Below are 27,000 nucleotides of genomic sequence, written 5' to 3'. Positions count from 1 at the left end.
CTTTTTACGCCATAATATCTAAAAGTTGTAGCTTGAGACAGAGATCAAAGCAGCATCAAAGGTCCAGTGAGCTGGAAACAACAAACACTGCTCTTCAGATGTCAGTGTCACAACAGGAAAAACTCGCTCTCTCACTGTTTATGGGACAAGTAAATACAAGTCGCCCTCTGGAAACTGTAGGAAAAGTTAACCTAGAGCTGCTTTCACACATGAACTCTGGAGACGTGTCAGCACCAACTCCCCCTCGCTCACTGGGAATTTTCTGCTGCATTTTCACATGGGTTCACTCAGACAGTTCCCAGACATTCACCATGTGTGTGTGTGTGAGTGTTGTGTGTGTTTGTGTGTGTTACCTACCAGTGAAGTGTCGCTGAGAGAAGAGGTGCTGGATGAAGTGTGTGTCAGCGGAGAAGAGCAGGTCGTGCAGCTTGTCGACACTCATGCGGACCACAGAGTTGATGTGCAGCCGACCGCTCAGGTCAGCGCAGAATGACTCCACCTCACCTTAACATCGAGAACAGAATATCAATATGTATTTTTCATGTTGGGTTCTTCTTCTGGTTGTCGTCATACACTCAATATAAATATATATATATATATATTTTTTCTTTTAATCATAGTTAAACATGTATCCCTGTTTTGGTGTAGATTATAAATCCAAAACTGGACTTTGACATGTTGGTTTTAAAGGTAAATTTGACATCCTAATAATAAAAGTTATTCAGTCGTTGCTTTATGTTTTGCTGAATGAGTGAAAGCTCACTCTAAAGAAATATATAGTTAATCTTGGCAGTTTAAAAGTAATTTTTAATGACGTACAGTATCTGTGGCTGTCGAGGACATAAACCTCCAGAGCAGAAAATCACACCATGTTAATGTTTGAAAGAAGTTCCCTGAGATTACTGTTGACGTTGAAAGAAGAAGACGTGAAAGCAACGAGGGAAAAAGACTCAGAAGGAAATAAAAGAACTCAGAATAATCCATATTAAATCCAGACACGTTAAATGAACATAGTGAATTAAGAAAACAACATAAGTACAGAAAAAGGTGTTTAAAAATAGTATAACAGCCTTTAAGACATCCGACTAGACCATCACAAATACTTTTAAGACATTTCCCTCCATTTTTTAAACAACTTAATCCAAATAAAAATAATAACTTGATTAAATATGGTATTATTAAGGTGTTATAATGTATTCTGGTATTCTCATTATTTTTAATTTATTGTCTGGTGTCTTGCACAAATGCCCAAAAATCACTCACTCTCTTCATGCGTGTCAGAGGAGTTGCTGTGGTCAGAGGGCAGATCCTCATCGTTGGTGATGTCCAGTGACGAGAGGTTTCCCAGACTGGTGGATGGTTGGGGCAGAATGTGATTGACCAGCTCAGACAGACTGTCCGCACCCTCTTCTAGATTCTGAGACAGCGAGAAAAGCAGCACACGAGAGGAGTGTCAGTGAAAGGTTTGTAGAGAAATCACCCCATTGTCAGATGACTTGAGACGAACAAGGCCTCAGCTGGGCTGGTCGACCTCGTGTGGATACAGCCTGAGCAGACACACCACTGCAGCCGTTTAATTAATCTGAGGCCGACACACTGTCGACACAGCAGTCCATTATTCACAATCTGCACATATTGAGATTGATTCCGCGGGCGAAAGCCGACAAGAACAACTACGCACTATTCGCCAATACTCAGGTTAATAAGCATACGCCCCAGTTCTCATCTATTACTTCAAGTTATTCTGCTTGGATTTAATTCATTCTTTTGGACATTTTATGCCTTTATTGGACAAATGAGGGTAAAGAGGCAATTATGAAACAAGGGGAGAGAGAAGGGAGACAACAAAAGTCCCCGACCGGACTCAGGTGGATGGTTATGTGACATGGACTGTAACCAAGACACCTCCCATTAAAGTTTGGTGCGAATCCAGACCAGTTGACGGATCCCAGACTTTTTTTTCTTCTTCCTTCTTTAACATTGCATGTTTTTCAGGGACTGATATTTATGAGTTTGTGTAACTTGGTGCAGATCCAAATAAAAATCTGGATCTAGTGAATTTCAATGTGGCTTCCTAAGGGGACTGTTGGGAATAGGTATGCACTCAGTTTTTTTTTGTTATTACTATTGTGACGTTATCTACGCATTGCTGCTGTGTTACAAAGGTGCTATTACTACTATTCCTACTCAAATTCATATCAAGCCACAAATCTTCCAGAGGAGTGATGTCATGTTAAAAAGGCAACTAAGGAGCTCCGCTGATGCTTGGATATTGGAGTGAGTATACAAATCAGACTTGTTTAGCAAGTACATCATGAATCTGGCTAGACACCACTGTTTACATGCCATCATACTGACATTATACAAACACAGAAAGCACCAGATCAATCTGTGAACTGCACAAATATTTGCTGTAGGTTCAGATTTTGGTTTCACCCACAAGAGTATTTTCATGTAAAAACTGATGGAAAACAAGTGTGACAGTTGGAGAATGCAAAGGCTCTTTATCACCACAATGCATTTACATTAGATGAGATCAGATATATATGGATCATTTTCCTTATCCGCCCCAAATTGCACCAGTTCATAGATATAAGAAAAACGCCCCCTTAATCAAACCTGTTCCAAAGGTTAATGGGTTAATTCCTTAGAATGAACCTTATCATGGATATTGGTTCAGTACTTTTTGTATAATCCTCCTAAAAGTCAGACAAGACGCACTGAAATAAGAACACAGGCGGAGGTGATGCTGGCTGACACATTAGCAGTCTTGAGTCAAAATAAAATTCAGAAATTCACGAGGTTCACTGTATCTGCTGCTAACGGGACCGTTGTGACCCCAGAAATCCTTGTTCTCCCAGTGGATAGCGAGATCTGGCTTTGAGTCTTGCATTGACGTTTACAAGTGCGACAGGAAGAAAAGACTCAGGATACTGATCTTGTTTTGTTTGTCTATGAGGTGTGATTACAAGAGCATTGTGTGGATTCTGCTTTATTGACTCCATCACTGCCGAATAAGCAAACGCTAACTAAACAGCTGCCTGCAAATATCAGGAGGATGTCTTGAAACCTGTTTTTTTAATATTCATAACGATGACGGGCGGTGCAAAGTCTTTTTGTATTCTTGCAAAACTGGTGTGAATGAAATAATTTAAAAAGTGGAAACTCCCATGTGATCCAACTGAGCATTAGCCTACCCCGAAGCAGATGTGGAAGTATGTGTGGACGTCAAAGAAGAACACTCACAAAGGAGGCAGCAGCAGAGACCGGGGCCGAGGCAGAGGCGTTGGTGGGAGTGGTGGATGGCAACGTGCTGTGGGAGCTGGTTAGGCTGGGTTCGATGAGGTCCGAGCTGAGTCTGCGTGCAGATGCGGACGCCACGTCTACGTGCAGACAGGAGGCGGAGGAAGAGAGAGGGGAGCTCCCGAGGTTTGTCGCAGAGGAAGGGCTGGCAAGACCGCAGGGCACCAGGGGAGGGGGCGAGCTGCCCGTAGAGGGAACCGACACCGAGCTCAGGTCCAGAAGATCTGTGACCGACACAGACTCGTCTCCTGGCCTGGAGAACGAAGGGAGAGGAGATGCAGTTTGTTAAGAGTGCTTAGGGATTTGAGGCAGATATTATGTGAGCTCACATGAAAAACTCAAGATGGGTGCCTGCTCCAATCTGCATGCCCCTCACAGAGATGTGCTTATCTACAACCGAAACTAGAACGGGGGCTGCCTCGGAGGACAGTAAAAACTTAATGGATGTTAAACATTGAGTAACCACAATAAAATTACAATTTGATTTCGCTGTTGTTCTCCCAGCACAAGAAATTATGCATTGGTGGATTTTTTTTTCATAACACGATCAATAGTATTATGTGAAAAGTGTGTTGATGTCTGATGCATAAAAAATATATCAAGCTCCGAAGTAACATGTAAAGACCCTTATATCGTCATGTTTTCACACATGAACACTCACAGTAGGCCGTTCATGTGTTCGGCGGTGGGGGAGACGTAGTCGTCGTCTTCACTCGTGAGTCCCAGCTCAGTGCCGTAACACTGGTGTACGATGTGCCAGAGCTCTTTGGGGGATAGGGACTGTGAAAACAAGACAGGTGAAACGGATAAGTGGACATCACAGCTGTGTAGACTAGAGTGCAATTTTTCTGTCCGCACCCGAGAAAACAACTAATCAAGCCCAACCTGAACCTGTCCGTTTTATGTCTGAAACCCACCTAAGCCTGATGCCCATTGGGCCCAGATATGGGGCTTGTGTCTACAACTTCCCAAACTCATTGGTAACTGGAAAAAAATAATAATAATCTGGCTAAAAGCTGTGTAGTGACACAATGACACTCAGCCAAGTCAGGTCATGTTTCCACTATATGCAAAGTTTCATCTCGCCATCTGTTGCCATTTGATTTAACTCTAATCTGCTGTGTTTGTGCACCAGCGCTGTCCAAATAAATGTCTGTATTCAAACTCGGCAAATAACAGGGATTTAAATTGTTCTCCCGAGCCTGCGTTTGTTGCCATTTCCTGCTTCTTGACACTGAGGTCTATTCTGAGACATTAACTACTAGCCATGTCGCATCAGGCAGCAGCACACACCACCAGGGGGGGTGGGAGAGGAGGTTGTACCTTGTCCAACAGTGCGTTCTGCCACAGACGGAAAATCATCATGAAGCTGCGATCCCTTGCTCCAAAAGATGTGAAGAAATGCTGAGGAGGTAAATACCAGTGTGACAGGAAGGAGGGAGGATAGGAAGGAAGACAGAAAGACAAGAAGGGAGACAAATGTGACAGTGAATTTGACGAATGGTTTCCCTCTGCAGGGATGTTTGCTTTGTCAGTCAGACGAGATACAGTAGAGTCAGCTGGTTTCAAACTGCTTCAACAGCAAAAAAAGGGTCATTTCAAGGGAAAGGAATCAACAGCCAACACTTTTCAGGCTTTTGCAGAAGCCGTAAACCTGAACTGTCAATAACGGCGTGTTAATGCGGCTGTGGCTGAGGGGGTAGAGCGGTCGTCCTCCAACCAGAAAGTCGGCTGTTCGATCCCAGTCTTCCCCAGTTGCATGCCGAATAGTTGCACTGTATGAATGTGTGTGTGAATGGCAAACTTTACTATAAAGAGCATCATCAAGACTAGAAAAGCGCCATATAAATACAAACCATTTCCCATTTAATACATAACAGTGTAAAATTAAAAGTCTGTGTCAAACAGGGTTCAGTATTATTTGAGTCTGACCTTCTCATTGTCAGTGCTGATCTGGATGGCGTTTGGGATGAGCTTCGCAGTCTTCTCCTTGGTCATTGAGGTCACATCTTTCAGCAGGATAGTGATCTGAACAGAGCAGGAAACAGATTTACAGTGCATCTGCGTCAGTGTGTGTCGGACGCTCTTATCTCACTGAGGACCTGAGCGTATCTATATTGATCTGCAAACAAGTAATTTAAAAAGACTTCTTATCAGATTGCAGGTGTCACATTAACCAGGTTACAACCGGCGTGTGTTTGATCGTGCCCGTGCAAATGTGTACACAGTGCGTGCATGACTTACAGTGGTTTCCCAGCGGAAGATGTTACTGTAGAAACAGAGCCAGTTCTCTGACAGGTAAAGGCGGCCCTGAAGCAGAATGTCCTTCTGCAGAGCACAGGAGTAGTCTGAGGGCCGACACAGGGAAAGACAAGGGGTCAGGGGATTGAGACACAACCGCTCGTATCAGGAATCATTCCAACAATTTAAGAGGTCGGCTTCACAGAGAGAGAGGTGACGGCGAGCATTTAATCTTCTGGTCTTTGACACGTCTCTGTCTCACTCACCCACTATAAGTCGCTCTGAGTCAGGGAGTTTCTTAAAGAGTTTACGAAAATCCTCGTTCCGCTGTTTGTATGTAGGACTGAGAACCTGAGAGTGAGAACAGGAAAAAGAAAGGAGAACGTGATCTTCTGATTCACAACTGTCATTATAACACGCATTGGGTAGATGTTAATGTTGTAAAATTAATACTCATAATTATGTTTGATTAATGAATATTCTTATACCCCTCAAGACCTTTTCCCGGCTCACTACTGTGCACAGATGTACTGTATGTCCTGCACTGGTCTATGTTTGCAAAACACACATGCTACATGCACAGTCAGCCAAATGGTGATAGCCTCCTTACCCTCCTGTTAAGGGGGGTAAGGAGGCCATTGAGTTGGTCTCTCTAGAATGTGTCTGTGAATTGCCACAGCTCCTGCGCTCGCTCCTGCAGCTCTCAATGTGCGACAACGTGCCGAGCTTGCTGCCGTCAAAAGCTAATACTCTGTGGCACTTTTTACAAGCAGCAAAGCCACTAAGAACATATTCACCAGTGCATATTTCTGTCCTAATGTGACTTATTTACATGTTCTAGCTAATTTGCTGTCGGTAGTGACAGTTATCTGAGTGGAGGTGAAAGGGTCAAAAGTGCTGTCACCGCGTTTCAAAATAAAACAAGTCCTTGCGGCTGACTGGGCTTCATATAAGCTGATTTAGATGTTAAAAATATTGTGTTTTAATTACTGATTTCTCCGTAAAAACTAATTCTTCTCACACGCTGGTCACCTGCATTTTTACCAGTGTCCGTGGATTTGAATATATATAAATATAACTTCCACCTGCGGGTAACTGACCTGGTGCAGGACTCTACCCACTGGTGCCAGCAGATGCATTGAAATCTAATGCTACAATCTCACTTTAGAGGAAACCCTATGTCAACCACTTCCACCTTCAACTTTCCCTGGAGTGAAAAAGTGTGTAACGAGGGTTTGTTAATGTGTACTTACATTGTACCAGCTCTGCATTTTCTGTGAAGAAAAGAACGGCACATTTAGTCGTGAGCAGTGCACAAATTTGTCAGCAGGAATAAAATAAAAGGTTACACCACTTAATGTTTAAAAGGTATGAGTGTTCATTGCCCTGGTAAAGCAGCACAGCTTGATATTTAATGCATGTGATCCCGTCAGTCAAGTCCAGACCGAGGCCAAGTCTGTTTTATGTAACCTTGATGTTTTGCTGTTTCCAAGCACTGTCCAAACTATCAGCACGTCTCCATTTCAAAAGGATACGCGTCACTAACCAGCGTTAATGAACAGTCCTTCGTACACAAAGCAGGTACATACAGCCTCCAGGTTAATTTACTTAGAATAAACAGGCTAATGTAAACATCCTTGAATACAATCTGCTGACAGAAGCCGTCACCACAGCACTAATATGGAAGGTAAAGGAAGTACAAAAATAATGTGTAGAATTTACTGGTAAACCCAATTAAAATGTATCTTATTTGTATTGCGCCAAATCAGAAGATGCATTATCTCAAGGCCCTTTTCATAGTGAGGTCAAGACCTTACAATATTACAGTGAAACCCGACAGCTCCCACAATGAGCAAGGACTTGGAGACAGAGGAGACATACTTGGTATTTAAGGTGATTATTATGAAATTCTGCCAGATGAGTTAATTCATGCACAACTGTTTATAGTGTTCAAATTCTGCAAAGTCATCATGAAAAGGATTTGATCATGGATGAGGACACACCACAAGAATGCAGGATAAATGGCCTCGATGTAATAATAGGTTTGATTTAGTGATGATCCCAGTGAACGATAATGACATTGGGATCACATAAAAGAGATTTGAGACTTTGGCTGACACACATTACACAGCGATCAGCCTGTGTAGTAACTGGAACACAGGGAAAACGTATTCTCCGGAGCAGTGAATATCCCGAGTTACCTTGGCATTGCGGCTGAAGTGGCGAGAAGCAAGCGGGTAGGCAGACGTGAGGGAGGAGGCCGAGGGAATGGAGGGCAGGGGACTGTCCGAACCTCCACCTCCTCCACCACCTCCTCCACCTGTGCTCTTCTCGCCTCCTCCCTCGCTCTCACTGGCCCTGCCACCCCCAAGGACCCTGCGCCGCAGGGAGGGGGAGCTGCCAGGGGTGCTGCGTGGAGAGTTACTGGCCGTACTGGAGAAAGAAGAAAGACACAGTGAGATTTACCTCGGGGGAGAACAGCGGAAATGGTTTCATATGTCAAACGCTAAATTTTGCTCTGATGTGCGTTAAACGTCTTTTTAAAGGCTGCAGGCACTTCCTATTTGATAATAGCATATCATCTCAGACTGACTAGTGGAAACCAGAGAAAGGCTGTGTAAGGTCAGGGTTATCAGCTGAACTCATTTTGAACGGGTACAGCAGCCTGACAGGGAGGATATTTAACGCGGTTTGGTAATGTGCCTTAAGACAGACAATCAAGGGACCTAAGTACAAAACCCAAGAATCACTGTTTACATCACTTGGAGAAACTGTGGTACACAAACAGGTCACATTGGAAAAAGGGGTTTATGGCACTTTAAGGACCTTTTCCTCCAATAAATCATAAAGGACCCAAAGGTGACAACATTGGGTCTAAAATATAGACTGTTAATAAAAATGGACAAGAGAACAGCTCCCCAAAGTGGAGCCAAAGCATCTCAATAGCCACATGATGGCTGGCGGCAGTATAGCTCATAATTCCCGTCTCCTCCATGTTAATAGATAGGACATGGACCAAACAAAAATAAATCAAAGTACACGCTATTCTATATTATAAATGTTCCTTTGTCTTCCTATGAATGTACCACTTTATATTTATACACATGCTGATACCATTATTTTGTATAATCTATATTTTTATCTTTGATTATCTATTTCAATTAACACTTCAATCTAAAGGGATGTTTTTTTGTCATATCATCTCTAAACAATATAGATACAGCTGAAAAATGTTAGTATGACTCTATACGCTGCTAAAACAGAGGTGAAATGAATAGTTTGTTACAGAAACAATCGTTTCCCTTGTGTACTAACAAGTATTTTCTTCTTTTCCTTATTCCTTATTAGCACAAACTGAAAAGCAGATGGGGAAACAACAAAAAAAGCAATTTATAATATTTTACATTTTAAAAAGGCACCCTAACCCACTTGTATAAAGAACAAGACCATCATCTCATTTTATATACTTATATACAGATTAAATTAACAAATAAAGTCTCTTTGGAGTCACCCTACAGCTGCCAAAGCATCACATCCAGGTCAGTGGCCCGTGAGAATGGCTGTATTTATGCCACAACAGAGTTTCCATGGTTGCACCTCATTTCTCCGAAGGTAACACAACCGTCACTTTCACCATCAGTCATCTTAGGAGTTTACTCCGTCTTTCAAACATACACATGCAGCTATTTATCATTGTCTGCTCCATTATCCCGAGTGGACACTATGAATGAAATGTGGCTACAGTTTATAATGAAGCCAAACCAAGAGTCCGACACTTCATGTAGACCCTTTGAGCCGAACTGCTCCCGACTCGCATGAACCCACGGTTCTATCAGAGCATCATCAAACTAGCTCTTTTGTTATTGTTTTGATTGTGGCCAAAGTTACATATTGTACGTACATTCAACTGAAAATTGTCTATTCTCTTCTATAGTGCGTGGCAGTTATCTTATTCTATCTTATTCTATGTTGTAAGAATGTTTTCTTGGTGCCTTCTGGGCCAGTTCCTCTCTTATAGAGGAGTTAAAAATGAAATGAGTGCCGCTCAGATGCTGTAAACTCGGATGATGTCAGTGACAGGAGCTGGAGAGGAGAGGATGAGACGAAATCACCTCTGAAGCTAAAGAGACATCATCCCCACATCTCACCAAGTTGCTTTTGTAGGAAAATAATCAAAGAAATATGACTTTATCTAATGAGGCCGTGTTGATCAGAGCGGCGGCGTGTTGCCACGCAGCATTAAGCCATCTTGACATGAGGGAAGAGGAGGCTGTAAATAGGCTGTGCGGTCAGTCGGTGCGACTGAGTGTGACCAGGACACTGAGTGATGTCAATCTGTGTCAGCGTGTTTACAATCCGTCAGCAGCACAGATGCAAAAAGGCCTAGCGGCAGCATTACCTGATTATTTGTCGACACAAACCTTCTGCTATAGCTCTCGCCGGTGTAGTTCAACCTGGTAAACACTGTCCTCTCACCGGCTAATGGGAAGCTAGCACACCGGCTACCCACAACCCAACCAACACTATGTCTCGACAGACACAAACACACACAAGAGCAGAGTCAAAATGGTCGAGGGGAAATTAGGCAACTGGTTCAAAAGAAGCTAGATTGTGCAAAGACGATGTGGTCAATGATGTGGCACAGACAGGATGAACATAAACAAATCACCAGCTCGCTCTCACACACACACACACACACACACACACACACACACACACACACACACACACACACACACACACACACACACACACACACACACACACACACACACACACACACACACACACACACACAGCAGGTTTCGCATCTAGCAGCATGTCTGCACCACACATATAAGATCCTGTGGTTATGTGACCACAACAAGCGTGCATGAGGACCAGGGACCGATTCCCTGCATGCACAACACATGCACAACAGATGCACAACACATGCACAACACTTGCTATCTATCCATGACGCACACTTACTCGAACATGTCATGAGGCGGTTGCTGCTCACGGTTGTTTCAGACGAGAATTTATACGATCTTGCATCAGTATTGCACCGGTGTCTCCAGTGTGTGTGTGTGTGTGTGTGTGTGTGTGTGTGTGTGTGTGTGTGTGTGTGTGCAGCTAAAGCAAACCAGACGCTAAAAAGGAGGAGGCGGAGGAGGAGGGAGGGGGGGGTTTGGATGTCCGCTCTTATGCCTCGTTTCCTTCGCTTATCGGCGGGTTAGAAACGTCCACCATCGTCCACCGCCCCGGAGGATCGGGACTTAATTTCCCATCGCGGCCCGACGCCCAAGCACCTCGCAGCCAGGTACCGGACACACCGCCGCTCCCTATGCCGAAAGCAGGAGCCGGTGACGGGCCGCCGTCTCTGCGTCCATCCGTAATCCGTCTCTGCAAGCAGGGAGCGGGTGGGAGGAGGAACAGGAGGAGGAGGGGGCAGGAGGAGGGGGGGAGGAGGCGGCTCCATGTGTTCAGCGAGGTGGAGGCAGCGGGGAGGACGATGAAGACAGTGGAATATGGGTTTAGAGATTAAATCAATGTATTTACCATCGGTTATCTTCGCGACGGATGTCTTATTCTAACATGGCTTCACATGCAGCTTCGGCCCCGTGAAGGAAACACATGCTCACAAACTGGAAAGACCCTCAGTAAAGTGCATATTCGGTGAAACCGAGTTTAAATACTCTCAGCACTAATTCCACACACTAATTACCAGTTCCCTAAATATATCTGATTTATTTCATCAAGATCCATGAATTGTTTTATTGTGAACATATTCAAAAACCCCAAAAACACAATATTACAGAAAGATCCCTGATCCATTCCACTAAATTTCCAGGTAATCCGCCCAGTAGTTTTTGTGTAATCTGCTCACTAACAAACAAACAAACATAACGCAGATAAAAACTTAACGTCCTTGGCAGATTTAAAAGGCTTCAAAGACGCGTCTCCTATTCACTCTCCAATTCATTTACGACAATCCTGTATTTCCAGCAAGATTTAATAACTGTAATTCTTTAAATTGGGGAAAGAAAACTGGTAGGAAAACATGGCATCAATGCAAAATAACAAAGCAGCAACACATTAAACTTGGGTCAAACAGCCTCCTTAGTGCAGTTTTCCTACACAGGTTCACTACAATGCTACAGAGATCATGTCTGCTGTAGTGAATCCACCTGGCCAAAGCCCAGAGCCCACCCAATCCCTCAACCCCCAACCTCTCAGTCCATCCCTCTGGATTAGAGTCCACATCATAATCCACACTGGGCTGAGCCAAACCCACATCTCCACCATTCTGTCTCCCTCGGTGTAATCTGCTTTTCTGAGGTTCACCAATAGCCCACAATAATGTCAGAGTTTCGTGGGCCAAGTGGGCATGGAGCAAAGAGACAGAATGAAGCTTCAAAGGATAAGTACAAGATGTACATTTTACACTAAAGGGTTTATATGTACTACCAGATGTAAATGTTCTACTCGTACGGCTTTTCCTTTCTGCCAATCGAAAATGTTCAAAAGAAAACTAGATCGATGCCTGAGATATTTAGGAGTTTGCTGCTCGGTGCAAAATCAAAGAGCCGAGGATAAACACTATCCATAATACAAAACAAACCAGTGAAAGTGACGATAATAGTCAAGTACAAAAACGGATTCTTTTTGATGATTATGTGTTACCGTTTGTATATGTGTGAATACATCTAAAATTGTCCAGTAGCCTGGAAATAAAAGGTGCTGTAACAAGAAACAAAATATCGGATAGAATGTCCTTTCAACACATTTCTTAAACTCTTCAAATTGCACTTCAGACTGTCCTCTGCAAACAGACACACACAAAAAACAAGTCATAACATAAGATAAGAGTTTACACATTAGCGATATTTAAGAATCAAAGGCCAACAAGTCTACATATTTGTGTAAGTAAAAATGTGAAACGTTGTTTATTAGTTTTCACGGAAAGACGACTACCTGCCCAGACGCTCTCCTGTCTACAGCGCAACCCAATCAATATCAAGTAGACATGGTGATGACATCAGGACATGTGTATGTCATACAAAAGTCTTAAGTCCGCTCCCTTCATTGCAGTGTGAACCCGAAACTAACCAGATCACAAGTAAACAGTGTTACAAAGACTCTCAGGTGTGAAAACGTCCCCCTGTCCTCACAGAAAAAGCTTCCGGCCCGTTGGCCTTTCCGAGCCTCGTGCAACAAGTTTTCATATCAGCAGATGTGGCATTTCTTGCAATGCCTCAATTTCCCTGAAGTGTAAAACTGGCAGAGCGCACAAGACCCATGCAATAAAACCATTTAGCTACAGCTCTAACCTTTCATTGAAGATCTTTTAGCATCCTCTCTGAATCCTATCAATGATTGATTACTGTATAATGTGTGTCGTGTCCACAGTCTGGAATGAAACACCAGTGATTTAATGTGTAACAGCCCATCTACAGAGTCTTAATAGCGTCTATTGCTTCAGGCACGATCAGGGCAAAGTTGAACAGGATTATAGACTGTATCAATAGAGAGTCCAAAAACCCTCTCCACACTGATGTGACAAAAGCCAAGAATAGATGGGCTGTTCTTTTAAAATGAATCTCCAATACATGAAATGTCTGCTGTGTCAGATACCTGCAGCTGAATTAATGTGTGAGAAATTTATCAAATTAAAGATCTGTCACGGGAGCGGCTTAGTGTCACAGTTCTGGGAGAAACGTAACAGTCTCAGCTGCAGTGGAAAGACCAAAACTGTATAAACGCTTGAAAGGAGAACAGAAATTACTCAAGGTGGTTTTAGGCAATGAATTTAAAAGCGGAGATACGGTTGCATAGTTAATATTTTATTTATTTTACAGCTTTTTGACAGTGGTGAGGAGGAAGCTGTCTTTTGTAAATGGGGCAGACCAGGACCACTAGAACAATATGTTATTTTTTGTGTTTTACTTAGTCTTTTATTTGTGCTTCAATTTTATGGTACTTGTGGTTTGTTTTGTATTTCCCTCTTGTACCTTTTATGTATGTTTTACGAACATCTTGACTGATTGTTGGTAGATATAAGCCTTTGTGTTCAGAGATTGTTTGCCGATATGAAAACCGTAATTTCAAAAAATAAAAAAGACGTGCATTTATGTTTATTTCTTATGAAAAAATATGTATACTTTTAAATTATGTTCAACATATTTGGTTGTATGTGATTTCTTACAGTTTATTGTTAAACTGTAAGATATCAAACCTCAATTACATTTTTCTGTCAATGCGGTTGATAACGACATCTTAGGAATTACACACACACACACACACACACACACACACACTTCCTCGTATCAACATCAACATCAACGCCCAAAATTCCATATATTTTTCCTGCTGAACTAGTTTTCCTTTTTGAATATTTGGCCATGTGTGTTGTGAGTTACCAACCCAGTATAACTTTCCAGTGTAAATTTGCATCAGAAGTTGTATTTTGAAAAGAAAACCCAGAATTGGATACAAGAGATTGAGTGCTATGTGTGAATAGCGTAATATAATTATTTTATGGCTATCACTTATTTATTAAGTTATACAGTATATACAGTAAAGCTTTAGCTTTATAGTGGAATAATGCATAATCCCATTGCATAAAGCGAATATATCAATCAATAAAATCATGTGTAAATGAAAATAACAAGGGCACAGCTGTTCATATGGAGCACAGGAGAATCACCCTCTGCTCGCCCTCTAAAACCCACTGCAGTGATGCCCTGAACCTCCTCTGATTGGACTCACATGACATCATCAGACTGAGAGCCGACTCCCATTGGCTGAGGGTGATGTCATGATTCAGAGGAAGGATAAATGGCGCATTAACCCCGCCTCTAGCTCCTTGTGACTGACCCAGCTCTGTTTTTCCTCGCTGCTCCAACAGTGGTCTCACTTTCTTTGTTTACAGTCTACATAATGTTGTTGTTTGGCTTATTTGAAATGGTCGTCTAAACCGACAGCTCACGCTACTCCTGGAAATACCAATGTATGATGGACATTTTCTTGTTTTTTTATTGCACGGTGATGCAAGAGCATTTCTTGCTTTATCACTTAAATTCTACCACCTCAGTGTTGGCCTGCTAATGCATCTGACGTCCCAGTGTGCCATGAATCAACTCAGCTTAATCTGGACTTGAACAGTGTAATCTGTCCTCACTAGTTTTAGCCAATAGCTAATTAACTCTGTCCTGTTCCAAAATAGTTGACCTTGTGTGGCAGTTAAGGAAAGTGGACTAAGAGTAAATCTGTCAGATGGGAGGCCATTTTACTCCCAGCCAACGTGCACAAATGAGAGGCTTCTCATTCCAGTCAGTCATTGCAGCCAAATCTGGTCTCAGTAGGCCTGCATGCAAATTGGCTGAGGTTTTACAGAGCTATAAGCACTGAATACCCATGGGACAGTCAAACATAGTGCTGACAGTGTGGACATACTGTTCCGAGCCGTTGAACCCTATGTGGTGGTGCTGCTGTAAGATAAGTCAGCCTTTCTTCAAAGAGAGAGTCTGAACGAATGATAGAAAAATAAGCTTTAGTTTGGGCCCTTTGCTCACAAGGAAATAAAGGAATTTGCACACTATCACTTTATTTCCTTACTTCTTTCATCATAGTGTTTCTAATCTTTGGCTGGTTGGTCGGGATGAATCCAGCACACTAACCTGCAGCTGTCCCAGTCAGACTCTCTGCTTAGCAGGCTCCGGAGAGACCAACGAGAGCGGCGGCTGGGAGAGGGACTACGAGACCATGAGCAAGACGGTGGCAGGAGGAGGTCCTGTGAAGTGCTTTGCTGACCTTGATCATCCCCTTCCATGTGAGTGGCCACAGAGGGGGAGGGCGAGGGGCTTCGGTGGCGATTGGTGCCCTTCTCCAAAGTGTCCTCTATCAGAATTTTCGGCGTTTTGCCCCGCTTCGGACTGCAACCTTGCTCTTCGTCGTTTCGTTTCTTAGTTCTGGTCCTGCTGCGGTGGGTTCGACTGTGGCGGCCAAAGCGTGACAGTCTGGGGCTTGGTGAGCAAGACCAGGACTCTGTATCCGAGGATGGTGGCATGACAGTCAGCGTTGGGACAGGGATGGGCTGAGCCAGAGTGATACCTTCTGGTCCCACAGGAGAGGACGTAGTCATCTTCAAAGCTCTCTACTGATTAATGTTCTCTTTTAGTCACATTAAAAGGCATTAAGGCACAGACATAGGCTTGTTGCATCTCTAGAGCTGAGACTGAACCATGACCAACTGTGGTGTTCCGGTCATGCTTGGGTTTGATATAATTTAGTAACAGGGTGGGTATAAAAAAAAAATCAGCACTGACTTCTTAAGCAACACTAACCATATTAAAAAGATGATTCAACTTTCCCCATATTTCTTGTGAACAATTTTCTTCCTTCCCCATTGTTGGTAAAACCATTCAGAGGTTGGGTGTTCCTTCACAGTCAATGGTGCAGCCGGAAGCTAGGAGAGGGCCTTTCGGATTATGCGTCAGGCCTTCTCTTTCAGGTAATCCATTTCCAGTTATCCGCTCAAGTGCATATGTTGGGTAAGAGCAACTAAAATGCTGCGTCGTCCCTCTTCTATGTTTAGTTTATGTGCCTCGCCCCTTCCTCCTCGGAACTGTCCGATGTTTCTCTTTTTCTTCAGTAATCCTCTCCTCCCTTTGGCAGACTTCAATCTTGAATTTAAAAAATCAAGCTCATCTTTGCAAGAGTGGAAGTTTCAGACAAAGACGGATCTGTGTCTGGAAGTTGCTACCTGAGGAGTGAAAAGAGCAGAAACTTTGCATTTAAAAAAGCTGGCCTAAATCTAACTGCCTCTTTGTTTTGAATCTTTGTGTTTTTTCTTGAAATATTAATCCTTAACAGGACTATGGCTATTTATGTCTGTTTTTTGAAAATGTCTCCTCTGCCAATTCTGGGAATATTAGGTATCATATGACAAAGATTTGATTTGCAATGAAATACTATTCCTGTTAGAAGACAAATCAATGGGTTTTTTTTCCAGGTGGGGGTCCTTTCTTATCTTTTTTCCTTTAGCCCAATTTTGAAGAATTGCTTTGTTCTTTTAGTGATGGTACTTTAAGTTTTCTCCCTTCAAGTGACTCAGAAATCGCCCAAACTGTGACCGTTGGACTGACTAACACCAGTCAGTGTTTGTGTATCAGCAGACTACAACAGACACCCAGAGGAAAGTCATCCCTGTGTGTTGCAAGGAAATTCTTTATCGGTTGCTGGGAAAAAATGCAGATGTTCCATCTAAATGCCGCCATTTCCAAGATGATCCGGCCAGAAAAGAACAAACACACAATCTCACACACTCACAAGTACCAGGCACTGTAGGAGACACAAACAAACAACACACCCTTTGAAAATGCATTGTCCATAAAGAGCTCCAATGGGTTCATATGCCACCAAGGTCATCACTACATTACAACATACTACGGATGTGTCCTTCAACAGGGAATGATTGTGTGTGTGTTCCCCAAAAGGTAAATCATTAAATTTTAAGGTGAAGACATGTTATAAGGTTAAGTTAAAGTGTGTGGTGCGCGTGTGTGTGTGTGTGAGACAGTTTTCAGTTTTTGTTAACTCTTTAGGACCTTTTCCAGCATAAATACTGACCTTGTGAGGACCAGGACACCTTACGGAGACCAGAGTCAGGTCCTAATAAGGCAAAAGGTCCTTTCTGAGGTCCTGGTTAAGCTTTGGGGTAACAACTTTAAATTGTGTTAAGGTTAGGGATAAGGTTTTGGAATGGAAATCCATGCAAAGTCCTAAAAAGGGATGGCTGCGCAATACCGTATGTGTGTACTTATATGTTTGTTAGAAGTCTTTTGAACATAAACCTTACTGAGTGAGGACATTTTGTCCAGTCAACACTTTTTAAACGGAGGTGTTAAGGGTTGAGACTTGCTTTAGAGTTAAGGTAAGGACTTGTAGGCATTTAGATGTTATGATTTGGGTTAGTAGGTTAGGGAAGTACAATAATATCTGTGTCTCCATTGTGTACAACTTCCAAGGAAAGGACGTCAGACTGTATTTGCTGTGATCTGTTTGAACAAGAACAATCTTGACACATACTTGTTGGTCCACTGTAATCCGACATAATCTCTTGCGCTGCCTTCGCCCTTTGGGGCCACTCACAGCCTGATCGTCATTGTTTTTGCTACAAACTACGTTGAGCTACAAAAGCACAACAGTGCACCTCGACCGCAGTCAAAGCAGCCGCGGAGAAATGCAAACTACAGAAGAAAAAGCCCAGCGGGTTCCTGCAGCGTCGAGGAACAGCTGGTCCCGCGAGAGAAAGTTCATCACTCTCCATTACTGCCGTTCATTGCAACTTGTAGCAAACGACACACGGAACTAACGTGCAGATGTGCAGCCGAACTCCCGAGCGCCACAGAACCCACGAACAACAACACACAGGACAAGTTCCACAGCCCGGAGGACCCGAGGCTGGAGCTCCTACCTCCCATTGGACGAGATCCCCCCGCTCCTGTGATCCTGCTCGGCCTCGAACACAAGCCGAGCCACGGTGCGGGACGCGATGTTAAAATCCACTTTCTCGCAGGAACACATCAACATTGTCCCACGCGTGAAGACGCATCTGCCGGCCGCGGCTAACCGTTAGCTTGTAGCCGGCTAACACTGGGGGGGGGAAAAAGACCACCGGAGTTTTTAAGCTAGCGTTTACCCCCCCCCCCTCCCCCCTCCTTCCCTGACACCCACCCCCCCACCTCACACAAAAAAAAGGAAAAGATGACTATCTGCGGTTAACAGGGTTTCATTTCCAGCCTCCATTTTCTACTTTAAAAACACCCCGAGAATAAAACTCTGGTTTCACATCCACTATCACAGCCAGACGCCGGAGTTAGCTGGACGCGGCTAGCACGCTAACTTGGGTTAAAGTTAGCAGACGATGCGTTTTTTTTTAAGCGAAAAGAAACGAAGTCAGACAGTTGGACCATTCAAGCAGGATGTGACGGGGGTGTGGGGCTTACATAAAGAAACAAACTATCATTAATATCACCTGTGAGAAATAAAACGCTCAACCAGAAATATATCATATATACTTACTTTATATGAAATGTGTGAACTTGTTGTTATTACTTGTGTTGTAAAATACAAACAGCCACAAGAGGAAGGAGAGGAACACCCCTTCCGTTAAACTTAGTGGTGCAGTCCGGGGAAATAACTGTCCAGTGGATGTGGCAACATCAAACAAACAGAATCTATGAGAAGGTGCTTTGATCTTTTATCAAATACTTTTCAGTTATTTCATTGATTCATTCAACAAAGCAACACGTGGATTGTATCTGGATGATCTGGTGTCAGGTTATTTTAATGCTGGTTTTGTCACTTCGAGGGAAACAAACGCGGCAGTCTTATTATAAGTCATTTTTTCGAGAGCAAACTCTTTATAACTTATTGTATTTATAAGTTATACACGTGGAGGAACATCCATAGATTCGGCTGGTTTTCTGAGTTCATGTGAAGGGAGCTGGTGTGTGGCCAGATTAAAGTGCAGAGAGACAGTGCGACCCCTTGTGTCTAACGAGGTAACATGCAGGCATTGTTTGTAACATCACTTACTTCACTAAATTGCTATAAACTTGCACATGAGACCTAACTTAAGCAGACATTGTTATTTTGTATAGCAGCAAGAACTCAGTGGCTCGTGTGGGTGTGTTCATCTCACCTCCTGCGTCCTCCTGCTGCAGCATTGTTTCATATGGTCTTGTGAACTATGATAAGTCGTATGCAGCCTGTGAGATATTGGATATCTTCTCCAGGAAACATGCAGTAAACAGGGCCAGGTCACCTTGTCCTGAGCTGGAAACAAAACGTTGACAAGACGCTTTCAGTTAGAATGACGACGACGAAAAAAATTGCATATTTTACCAAATAAATGCACAGATTGTACAAATAAATGGAAATGTGGTTGATTGTAGGGCTGTAAATAACAATTATGTTCATTACTGGGTCATTTTTAAAATCATTTCCTGATCAATAAATCAAATAATTGGAACTTTTCAGATTTTAATTTAGCACCACAGGGTAGAGCCAATCTTTATTTGTTTTGTCTGACCAACAGTTAAAAATTCAGTTTATATCACACGAGATATAGAAATGCAGCAAATCCTCACGTCTCAGAGCAATTGCTTCATAAGAAAATGGGAAAATGCTTCTGTTCATCTTCTTTTTTTGATTTATTAATCATCTCAGCTCTTGTGAATTGAAAAGTACCCAATAGTATTAGTCTACTTTACAAACAGTACTACATTATCACATTTCTAACGCCCACACCTCAGAATACACACACACACTTTGCATCTTCCACACTTATTTCCATAAAGTTTTGCACTGGCTGTACCAGTCGTTTTATATCAATACAAATCAACACACAACAGAAATTCTCCTACTTCAGCGACTATAATTTATAAGCTACACAAAAAAGCAGAGAAGTTTGCAGCCCTGATGGAGGCAGAGTCAGACTTATTTCCTTCCTTTTCATTTCTAGGGAAAACACAGTATTCAACAATATATATCCTGTAAAGCTTTTGCATATAAGATGTGGCTTTACCTGCCGGTGCGCTTTTACTCCTCAGCCATCAGTTGCTTCTGTGTCCTTTCAAATCGATAGCAGAGCAACACAATGACTTGGCAATTTCACATTCTCCATAGATTCACCAGGCATCTTGTGTCTTCCACCTCTTTGTGACTGCATCCTGAAATCCACACTTCACCGGCTCCACTTCAAAACACAGGGGCGAGCTGTGTGTCACCAACGCAGCCAGAGAGGGAGTTGTGTTGCTGAACGCTCCTGGCTGCTGGATCCGAGACTGGAAACTCGATCTGGGCTAAAAATAAAAAAACATCACCAGCATTGCGATAAAGGAGGTGTGTCACTTATTGTGTGTGTATAAGTGTATTGGGTCACAGAGGTACAGCCCACCCCAATATACTCCACAAACACTCTACGCACACACACACACACACTAAACATAGGGTTTATCACATGTCAACATTTCCTTGAGGTTCCCCCCCCCGCATGAGTGTGCCAACCCAAGGTCTTTCTCTTCTCCACCCTCTTATGATCACATGTGAACAATTTCCACGATGGCAGATCTTCGGCGTCATTATCATTTGTCGGCGAGCACAAGGTCGAAAGAGGCAAGGACCCTTATCCAGAGCTGAGCGCCTCCCTGTGTCATCTGGTTACATCACAGGACAACATCCCTGACCTCCAGCACAGCCAAAACACACACATGCACGTACGTGTGAACACCCATACACATGAACACACATACAGACACATGCACATGTCCTCGTGCACACTCACACAGATGATCCCACATGTACACATACACATACACAAACACAAATATATTCAAATACACATTTTCATACAGATACTAATAGTTGTACACATAAATACACACATGCATACACACATACATAAACACACATAAACATGACTACACATGCACATGCACACACACACACACACACACTTACTGGCAGAAACACAGTTACGATCCCTTACGTCCTTTTGAAATGTTTGCACGGCCTCAGATTGGAACATGTTTCATTTGACCTGAGATCCCTGAAGTCATCCCTCTTTAAAAAATAAATAAATAAATAAAACTCATTACATTCATCACGTCAACACGCTGCAGCTTCATCCACCATGTGAATCTTTTTGTCAGCACACAAGTCGAGGCCTTTAGTCAGCGTGTGTTTTGTCAGCCCTGACTCCAGCAGCCTTGTTTATGTGAAAACAATCTGGCATCGGACAAATGTCAGAGACTGGATGGGATGGAAGACATCAAAACCTACAAGAGGGGAAATTAAACAGCAGTAAAATGCAGTTAAAAATTTGACTTTAGAGGGAAACATTTAGTCAAATTCATGTGAAATGATGCAATAAATTATTTATTGATGTAATTAACAAATAACGTTTGCAGCAACTCAACTTTGATTTGCTTTAAGGGATAAACGTTAACACCTAATAGACTGGATGAAGTTACTTTATTTTCATAAACTAAGTCTTGCTTACTCACTGAGATACTTTCATGTCAACAATGAGGCAAACAATTCATATCTGCTGGGAGCTGTAGATGTCCGTGACCTCTGACCTGAGGAGGGGAGCAGCGGAACAGAGCATTTATTTACAGACAGATATCCATCCATTATATAAAGCGTTTATCCTTTGAGGGTGGGAAGGGGGCTGGAGCCAATCCCAGCTGACATTGGGCAAGAGGCCGGGTTCACCCTGGACAAGTCACCAGCACATCACAAGGCTGACGTACAGAGACAGACAAGCATTCACACTCGCACTCATACCACACAGAACCCCAGATCATTCCCACGCACACATGGGGAGAACATGCAAACTCCACTCAGAGAGACCCCCCGCCAAGCTGGGAATCAAACCTGTGAACCTTCTTCCCTCCAAACAGAAAAGCCACGGTCGAACGTCAGGTTCGAACTAAACTGCAGTAGATGTACTGTGAGTGTAGCTGTGTCTTTAAGGCCGGAGCGGCTTCACTCTCAGCATCTGTTTGAATAGATTTGTTTAACAAAATATATCAGAGGTGATTTTACATGTCTGACCTGCTTCTTTTTTAAAATTATTATCAAATAATGAAAATGTCGGCCACTACATAAAACCGTTTGATAAGAAAGTGTAATAACCAAAGTCTGTATAACATTTAACTTTGTTCTAGAATAACTTACTTTAATAAATAAATAAAACAAACCACTAAAAATTGTAATTAAAATCTTTATAGAATGTCTCAGGACTTTCCCTGTAAGAGAGAATATTTCTTAGTTAATCTATAAATCAGAGGAAGCATGGCTGTAGTCTTGCTTTGGACGTTCATGTTGTAGTTATGCTTCAGGTTTCATCTTCTCAGGTTTCCTGCTGCCTTTCAACACTCAAAACGTCCGTCTCTCCTGGATTCACACGCTCTAATTATAGCTGCCTTAACGACAGTCGGGACATCAGGGGAGACTTAAAACTACTGCGAGGGAACAGGGAGAGGTTTCTTTTTTTTTTTTTTACAAGTTCTGCGTCCTCACACGATTTAGAGACTTTTTCCTTTTTGACCAGTGTGAGGATAAGACTGTTGAATTTATGGACTGACTGTGTGGATTTAAAAAGTTGGACTGGTTCACTTTGAGGAACATGGAATGAGTCAGCAATCAGACGTCGTTATGTCAGTGAAGTAGAGTTGTTGCAGATCTTTCTCCACATTGAGGAAAGTTCAACATTCCGTTCAGCTGCTGGCGATATAAGTTGCTCCGACAGAAATGATTTGCTGCTCGTCACTTTTTGTCGTCGTCAGCCTCCTCGGTAAGTTCTGAGTCAGGGAAGTCTGTGGTTCAAGTTGCAAACTGGACGAAAACACTTAACAAGTCTTTTAAGTCTTTTAAGGGTTCTCAGATCTTTCTCATTAGATTTTTAAAAAAAATTTGAAATTAAAAACAACTGTGATCACTGTTACAGAAGGAATCAGTCGACTATAAGTGCATTTTTATTGAAACACTTTAAAACACGATGAGTTCACATTCCCCTTGGATGAACTTTAACAGATCCGTATATTTGAATACGTTAATGAGTTATGGATAAGTTAATCTACAGATATGTACGTCTGTATATCATTGGACTTTTTAAAGATAACTAGAAAATACATCTTTCAGTTGTTTACCTCCACCAACCAGAGATGTTTTTAGTCTACATAAGTATTTTTTTTACAGACTCATGTGATGTCACTGTGACCTTTGACCTTTGGCCACTGAAATTAAATCTTTGAGTCCTAAATTTAAAGGAATTTCCCCAAAAACAGACTTGAGATATAATGTTCAAGAGGCCAAACACATGTTTCGTGAGGCCACCATGACCTTAACCTTTGACCTTTGACCACCTAAGTGAATATTTGTGCCAAATTTTTTACATAACAAGTTTGAAGAAATTCCTTCTAGGTGTTCCTGAGATGTTGCATTCAATTTTATCTTATTTTATCCTCTCATGCTTCTCGTTCTTGTCATGTGTCAAATTGTTCTCCTGTGTCTCGTTTTCTTCTCCTTCATCCTCCTCTTCTCATCGTTTTCTTCTGTTCTTCCCCTCCTGCAGTGTCTCAGTGTCACGGCGGCTGTGCGGAGGTGGACTCTCTGACCGAGGCCGTGGCCGGAGACAGATTCCTGCTGGGCTGCATCTCCTGTAAGAGGAGAGAGGAGGTGTCTGCCCGAACCACCGTGGACTGGCACTTCAAACCAGTGGAAGAGGAGGAGTTCAGGCATGTGAGTTCAAAGACATCTTAGAGGGTTTGTTTCTATTCTGCAATCACGATGCACTTCAGCAACTCTGATACTGTGCGTTTGAAGCTTCAGTTTTTTAACTCTTACATTGGTGAGGTGTGCATAATGAAGGAAGTCGATTAATGAAGTAAAACAGGCAAACATGTTGTGCTGGTGGATGATTTTCCACAACCTGGCAACCCCAGATCTCTTCTTATTGATGTGATGTGACTGATAAGCATCAATACTGTCCTTTGTATAAAGCCTTTATAAATGGTGAAAGTTCTTCTGCTGTATTAGGACATGATACTGTCTACTACTTGTAACTACTGAGGTATGTACATTTACTATTACAGTATTTAAGAAAGTGCAGTACTGAATCGTACTCAGAGTAGGACATTAAACAGAGGGTACTTCTCAAACCTTCCCTGAGTAATTAGACTATAATCAGAAATGTCTTTTCCACAGATTTTCCACTATGACCACCCCAGTGCTGAGATCCTGCACCAGGATTTCAGCGAGCGTCTCGAGTGGCACGGGACTAAAAACCGTGATATTCAGACAGGAGCCATTTACCTTCACAACGTCACCTTCAATGACACGGGGACGTACCGCTGCACCTTCCACCGCACCCTCTTCCTGGCGATGTCTGACCAGCATGTCACCGTGGAGAAGGACGTGGAGCTCAGCGTGGTGGCTGTGGGTAAGTTGGCCGGGACATTTTTGTGTGGAAACATACAGCGAGCCATTAACATGACATAACAGGCTCTGGGATTCTAAAAGAACAATACATATCAAAAATGAAAATGAAATGCTGACTGTTGACGTTGGAATCTACCTGTTTACTTACTTTGTCTTTCAACTGAAATGTGTATGTTTCGTGTTTCGCAGCCAATCGGGAGCTGACGTCTGTGATCACAGAGATAATGATGTATGTGCTGATCGTGGTTCTGCAGCTGTGGCTCATTGTGGTTCTGGTCTACTGCTACAAGAAGATTACAGCCGAGCACGAGGCTCGGGAGGCCCGTAAGGCTCAAAAGGCTCAGGCAGCGTGAGTCTCGCTTTTATATAATGTTTGACATAAAGGGATTCATTTCAGATTCAAGCCTTTAAAATCTAAAATGGGGTCGTTGGTTTTAAATGATGCCATAACATTTAATCCTAGACTGTATTTAAAGATGGATGACCTGTCTTCACTTCCTCCCATTACCCGGTAATGAGGCCAAATATCTCGGATACTAATGCGGCCATCATGTGCGTCTTTGAGCGGCAGTAGCACGCTCGACCAATCACGACTAGAACTACATAAAATGACAGAAACAAGTTTCTTTTACTTTTAGGTTTGGTCCGTCTCCTATCCACTAACATGGAGGAGGCAGGATTTATGAGCAGTACTGCAGCCAGCCACCAGGGGGTGATGAAGACACTTTGGCTTCACAACACATGCTTGTTGTGTTCGGCCAAATTAAGATGTGATGATCAGATTGATTTAGCAGGAAAAATACTTTTTTTTTTTACACTGAAAAGGATGAATTTTTATAAGTAAAATTTGAGGGAATTTCTTATGATTCTATTGCTGCTGTTTCTCACGTCTAAATAATTCAAGTTTTCTTCATATGTTTCCAGACTGTTGGAATCTAAAGACAGCTGTGAGAGGGTGCAGCTGGAGTAACACTTACAGTGAGTTACTGTGGATTTACACTTCGAGCCACCTTCATACAAATCAACATTTTTTAGGAATTAAAAAATAAATGACACATCAGCGAAGGCTTGTGGTTTTCTTCTATCCTCTTGGCACTTTTGTGTTTTAATTTTTTTATTCTGTAACCACCAGGTTGGAAGATCATCTCCTCAAGACTTAAGCTTTTGTTTCTGTTCCGTGACGACGACAACACAACTGCTGCAGGAGGGTGATTCCTGGTCGTGCTCAGTCATACGGGACAATTACACACTTTTTAAATAGATTTTTTTAAAGGACTATAAAAGTGCTATAAAACGAATGGCCTTCAGTGCAGAAATCCAACGAATGATTATTTTTATTGTTTAAAAATCTGTCAGTTAATTGATTATCAATTGATAATATATAAAAGTCTATTGTATTTTGGTTCAATGTCCACACAACATGACATAAACTAAAAATCAGTTATCTAATGGCAATTGATGCATTGTCTCTTGATAGCATTTCTTTATGATTCATGTAGCATTACTTTAAATACTTAACAAATGTATATAAAGAATAACAGACATCCTAATTGATCCGTTTCTACCGGATCACCAGTGTTATTAGAGACTTTTGTTGATAGCAGCTGTTTTAAGATAAATGGCTTCAGCTTGTTTTACATGTCAATGCAGCCCAGGACTTTAAAGGAGGATATTTTTAAGTAACAAACAAGATCTTTAAGTCTTTAACGTTCTCTTAATTTTGTCTTAAGCACGGATGTTATTTCCTTCATATGATCTTCTAGGTATCAGGAATGAGTTCTGGTAAATTGAATCCACATGGAGGCATTCAGAAAGTCAGCTCAGCTTCCTGGGAAGTTTGGTTGGGTGTCTTACACAGGTACCTGATAATTAATGTAAAACCAGTTTGTCTCAGGCAGGCCACAGAGTCATATAGAGGAATAAAGGAAGTGGATCTTGGTGCATTAAGAAAATTACAAGAAGATATATTCAGTTAAATATTTTCTTCTACAAAGCACAGGCGAGTGAGTTAAAGGACATTTGGAGGTGATTGTGTTGTAACTCAATCTCGTCTGAGCTGTGCTGCAGACTCCGGTCTGAAAGCAGCTTTGTTCTCCTGCATCAGCCAGAAATTACCACACAGCCCAGCTCCGTTGTTGTTTTTAAATATGAGGGACAATACTTCTGATAACATACATTTTTCACAAAGTGAGATTAAACATCACATCACAGGGGAGCGAGCCACAAAGGATGATGATCCTCTGAGTTTGAGATAGTCAAATATTCCACATGCAGTTGTAGAATAAATGTATTGTAACCAATGTGACATGTTTTTCTTATGATTTCCTGCATGAGGTCTGATGTAAATGAAATATCTTTGCTCAGTAAACTGATCATCATTGCGTAGGTCCGTGGTTTGAGTCACGCTACACCGCTGCCTCACGACACCGAGCTGTCGACCTTGCCCTGTGACCTCCTTGT

General features: G+C 42.4%; 2 protein-coding genes across 6 annotated transcripts in view; one reads left to right on the top strand and one right to left on the bottom strand.

Annotated features, from left to right (window-relative positions):
* Positions 1-20,355, bottom strand: part of gramd1a (GRAM domain containing 1A) — a 28,196-nt gene extending 7,841 nt beyond the window's left edge. Inside the window, exons 1-13 of one of the 5 annotated variants that reach the window (XM_034611824.1) lie at positions 20,120-20,355; positions 19,235-19,368; positions 15,207-16,291; positions 7,746-7,977; positions 6,798-6,818; positions 5,811-5,895; positions 5,548-5,651; positions 5,236-5,331; positions 4,627-4,707; positions 3,965-4,083; positions 3,247-3,556; positions 1,264-1,417; positions 358-504 (exon numbers count right to left, since the gene is read on the bottom strand). In XM_034611824.1, coding sequence (XP_034467715.1) covers positions 358-504; positions 1,264-1,417; positions 3,247-3,556; positions 3,965-4,083; positions 4,627-4,707; positions 5,236-5,331; positions 5,548-5,651; positions 5,811-5,895; positions 6,798-6,818; positions 7,746-7,977; positions 15,207-15,670 — 1,813 coding nt within the window. In that variant the 5' untranslated portion in view covers positions 15,671-16,291; positions 19,235-19,368; positions 20,120-20,355. Of the gene's footprint in view, positions 1-357; positions 505-1,263; positions 1,418-3,246; positions 3,557-3,964; positions 4,084-4,626; positions 4,708-5,235; positions 5,332-5,547; positions 5,652-5,810; positions 5,896-6,797; positions 6,819-7,745; positions 7,978-10,515; positions 10,976-15,206; positions 16,292-18,004; positions 18,504-19,234; positions 19,369-20,119 lie in introns of those variants that run through there. The other 4 variants (XM_034611827.1, XM_034611825.1, XM_034611828.1 and 1 more) reach the window with 4 other exon arrangements.
* A 2,133-nt stretch (positions 20,356-22,488) lies between these two features.
* si:ch211-225p5.8 (uncharacterized protein LOC555567 homolog) lies at positions 22,489-26,842 on the top strand. The gene is made up of 6 exons (XM_034611851.1): positions 22,489-22,894; positions 23,675-23,841; positions 24,307-24,541; positions 24,730-24,882; positions 25,464-25,518; positions 25,673-26,842. Exons 1-5 carry the CDS (start codon positions 22,852-22,854, stop codon positions 25,508-25,510), a joined length of 645 nt encoding a protein of 214 aa, XP_034467742.1. The 5' UTR covers positions 22,489-22,851; the 3' UTR covers positions 25,511-25,518; positions 25,673-26,842.
* The last annotated feature ends 158 nt before the right edge of the window (positions 26,843-27,000 follow it).

This window comes from Hippoglossus hippoglossus, chromosome 16, assembly GCF_009819705.1.
Source record: "Hippoglossus hippoglossus isolate fHipHip1 chromosome 16, fHipHip1.pri, whole genome shotgun sequence".
In the NCBI taxonomy this organism is placed as follows: domain Eukaryota; kingdom Metazoa; phylum Chordata; class Actinopteri; order Pleuronectiformes; family Pleuronectidae; genus Hippoglossus; species Hippoglossus hippoglossus.
The sequence above is the reverse complement of the archived record's forward strand: the minus strand, read 5'-3'. Positions and strand labels throughout refer to the sequence as shown.